Consider the following 2,500-nt stretch of genomic DNA (forward strand, 5'->3'; position numbering starts at 1 on the left):
AGACTCGGTTCAGACTAGGTTCAGACCCGGTTCAGACTTGGTTCAGACTCGGTTCAGACCTGGTTCAGACCCGGTTCAGACTCGGTTCAGACTAGGTTCAGACCCGGTTCAGACCCGGTTCAGCCTCGGTTCAGACCCGGTTCAGATCCGGTTCAGCCCCGGTTCAGACTCGGTTCAGACTAGGTTCAGACCCGGTTCAGACTTGGTTCAGACTCGGTTCAGACCTGGTTCAGACCCGGTTCAGACTCGGTTCAGACTCGGTTCAGACCAGGTTCAGACCCGGTTCAGACTCGGTTCAGCCTCGGTTCAGACCCGGTTCAGATCCGGTTCAGATCCGGTTCAGCCCCGGTTCAGACTCGGTTCAGACTAGGTTCAGACCCGGTTCAGACCCGGTTCAGACTTGGTTCAGACTCGGTTCAGACCTGGTTCAGACCCGGTTCAGACTCGGTTCAGACTAGGTTCAGACCCGGTTCAGACCCGGTTCAGCCTCGGTTCAGACCCGGTTCAGATCCGGTTCAGCCCCGGTTCAGACTCGGTTCAGACTAGGTTCAGACCCGGTTCAGACTTGGTTCAGACTCGGTTCAGACCTGGTTCAGACCCGGTTCAGACTCGGTTCAGCCTCGGTTCAGACCAGGTTCAGACTCGGTTCAGACTCGGTTCAGACTCGGTTCAGACCCGGTTCTGCTTTCACACTGCGGTCTCTAAAGCGAACCAAACCTCCTGAGCAGCATGACGTGGTTGAAGGAGGCGCTCGATGATTGGACAAAGTAGGAGGGGAAGTCCCTCCCTCTGCCATGCTTGTTTTGGCTTGGACTGGGCGCTGTACTTCCTCTACCCAAGATGCACTGCGTACAGCGTCACTGCGTACATCTGGTGCAGAGTTTGGTCCGGTGAGCTTTCACACCGCATACGAACCGAACCAGGGTTCCCTTGCAAGCGAACCGAGACCCACGTTTTCAAGCCCCGTTATTTGGGCCATGAGGGGTCACGTTACAGTCGGTGTGTGTGAAACGATGGTTTGTCCAGAACTAAAACGTGAGGAACAAACCCCTCCCCTTTAGCCGGGTCACCCTATTGAAGGCGGCACATTTCATACTGGGTCGATGATGTCATCAAACAGGAAATCAGACAAAAGCAGCCGTGAAGAATTTAACGTTTTTAGGTTGATCTGAATGGTCAGCCAACAGACTAAGCTCCTTGTTGCTAGGCAACAGCCACGGAGGCTCACGGCGCACACAAACTGACCGGTGGTGAAGAGATGCTTGACGGGGTGGACGGTGGCTGCAGGCGAGGACTGCGCCCTTCCCAGGGGTCGGTGGGTCAACGAGGACCGGAACACGCCCAGCTGCTGCAAGGTCTGCTGGGAAGGGGGCAAGAGAAGGAGGTTAAGATCGGGGCACGCTGGGGGGCGGTTGGTCCGGGACACGCTGCAATCGTTCACGCCCGACAGCGGCTACACACACACACACACACACACACACACTGACTCACTAGACTCACACCTGTGTGTGTGTGTGTGTGTGTGTGTCAGCGGCTACACACACACACACACACACACACACTGACTCACCAGACTCACACCTGTGTGTGTGTGTGTGTGTGTGTGTGTGTGTCAGCGGCTACACACACACACACACACACACACTGACTCACCAGACTCACACCTGTGTGTGTGTGTGTGTGTGTCAGCGGCTACACACACACACACACAGGGGCGTTGCTGCCCCCTGCTGTGATCAGGATGACTCATCGCATGTGGGTGGACACTAAAACGCAGCATCTCAGAGCGATGACTCCAACGGCTGAGTCACCAGCTGTGTGTGTGTGTGTCAGCGGCTACACACACACACACACTGACTCACCAGACTCACACCTGTGTGTGTGTGACAAAGCCTGTGTGCGGACATTCTGGGGGGACATTCTGGGGGTACGTTCTGGGGGACGTTCTGGGGGACATTCTGAGGGACATTCTGAGGGGACGTTCTTGGGGACGTTCTGGGACCGTTGGGGGGGGGACATTCTGGGGGGACGTTCTGGGATGTTCCGAGGGACGTTGGGGGACGTTCTGGGGGACATTCTGGGGGGACGTCTTGAGGGACGTTGGGGGACGTTCTGGGGGACATTCTGGGGGGACGTTCTGAGGGACATTGGGGGATGTTGGGGGACGTCTTGAGGGACGTTGGGGGACGCTTTGATTGAACTTGCGTTCCTGCTTTCAGGCTCTGCAGGCTGAAGCCTCGCGCTCTCACACAAACCTGCGTGCAGCCCCCCCGCTCCTCCTCGTCGCCCTCCCTCAGCTGGACGGCGTCTTCCTCCTCTTCCTCTTCATCCAGCTCACTCTCGGTGCTCTCCCATTTCACATGCACGCCCGCGTGCTCCTCCTCACCCTTCAGCTGCTCGGAGGAGGGCGTGCTGTCGTCTGACTCCTCCTTCTGAAGCCTGATTGGTCAGAATAAAAAGGCTTAAACATAATAATGAGGTGTGAACGGATAAAATGTTC

At 56.8% G+C, this 2,500-nt stretch overlaps 1 protein-coding gene across 1 annotated transcript in view; it reads right to left on the reverse strand.

The window, feature by feature from the left end:
- hdac5 (histone deacetylase 5) overlaps positions 1–2,500 on the reverse strand; it is a 23,227-nt gene that overhangs the window by 12,771 nt on the left and 7,956 nt on the right. Inside the window, exons 9-10 of the mRNA XM_068750171.1 lie at positions 2,256–2,439; positions 1,246–1,360 (exon numbers count right to left, since the gene is read on the reverse strand). Of these exons, the coding sequence (XP_068606272.1) occupies positions 1,246–1,360; positions 2,256–2,439 (299 nt within the window). The remainder of the gene's footprint in view (positions 1–1,245; positions 1,361–2,255; positions 2,440–2,500) is intronic.

This window comes from Brachionichthys hirsutus, chromosome 16 (genome assembly GCF_040956055.1).
Source record: "Brachionichthys hirsutus isolate HB-005 chromosome 16, CSIRO-AGI_Bhir_v1, whole genome shotgun sequence".
Taxonomy (NCBI): domain Eukaryota; kingdom Metazoa; phylum Chordata; class Actinopteri; order Lophiiformes; family Brachionichthyidae; genus Brachionichthys; species Brachionichthys hirsutus.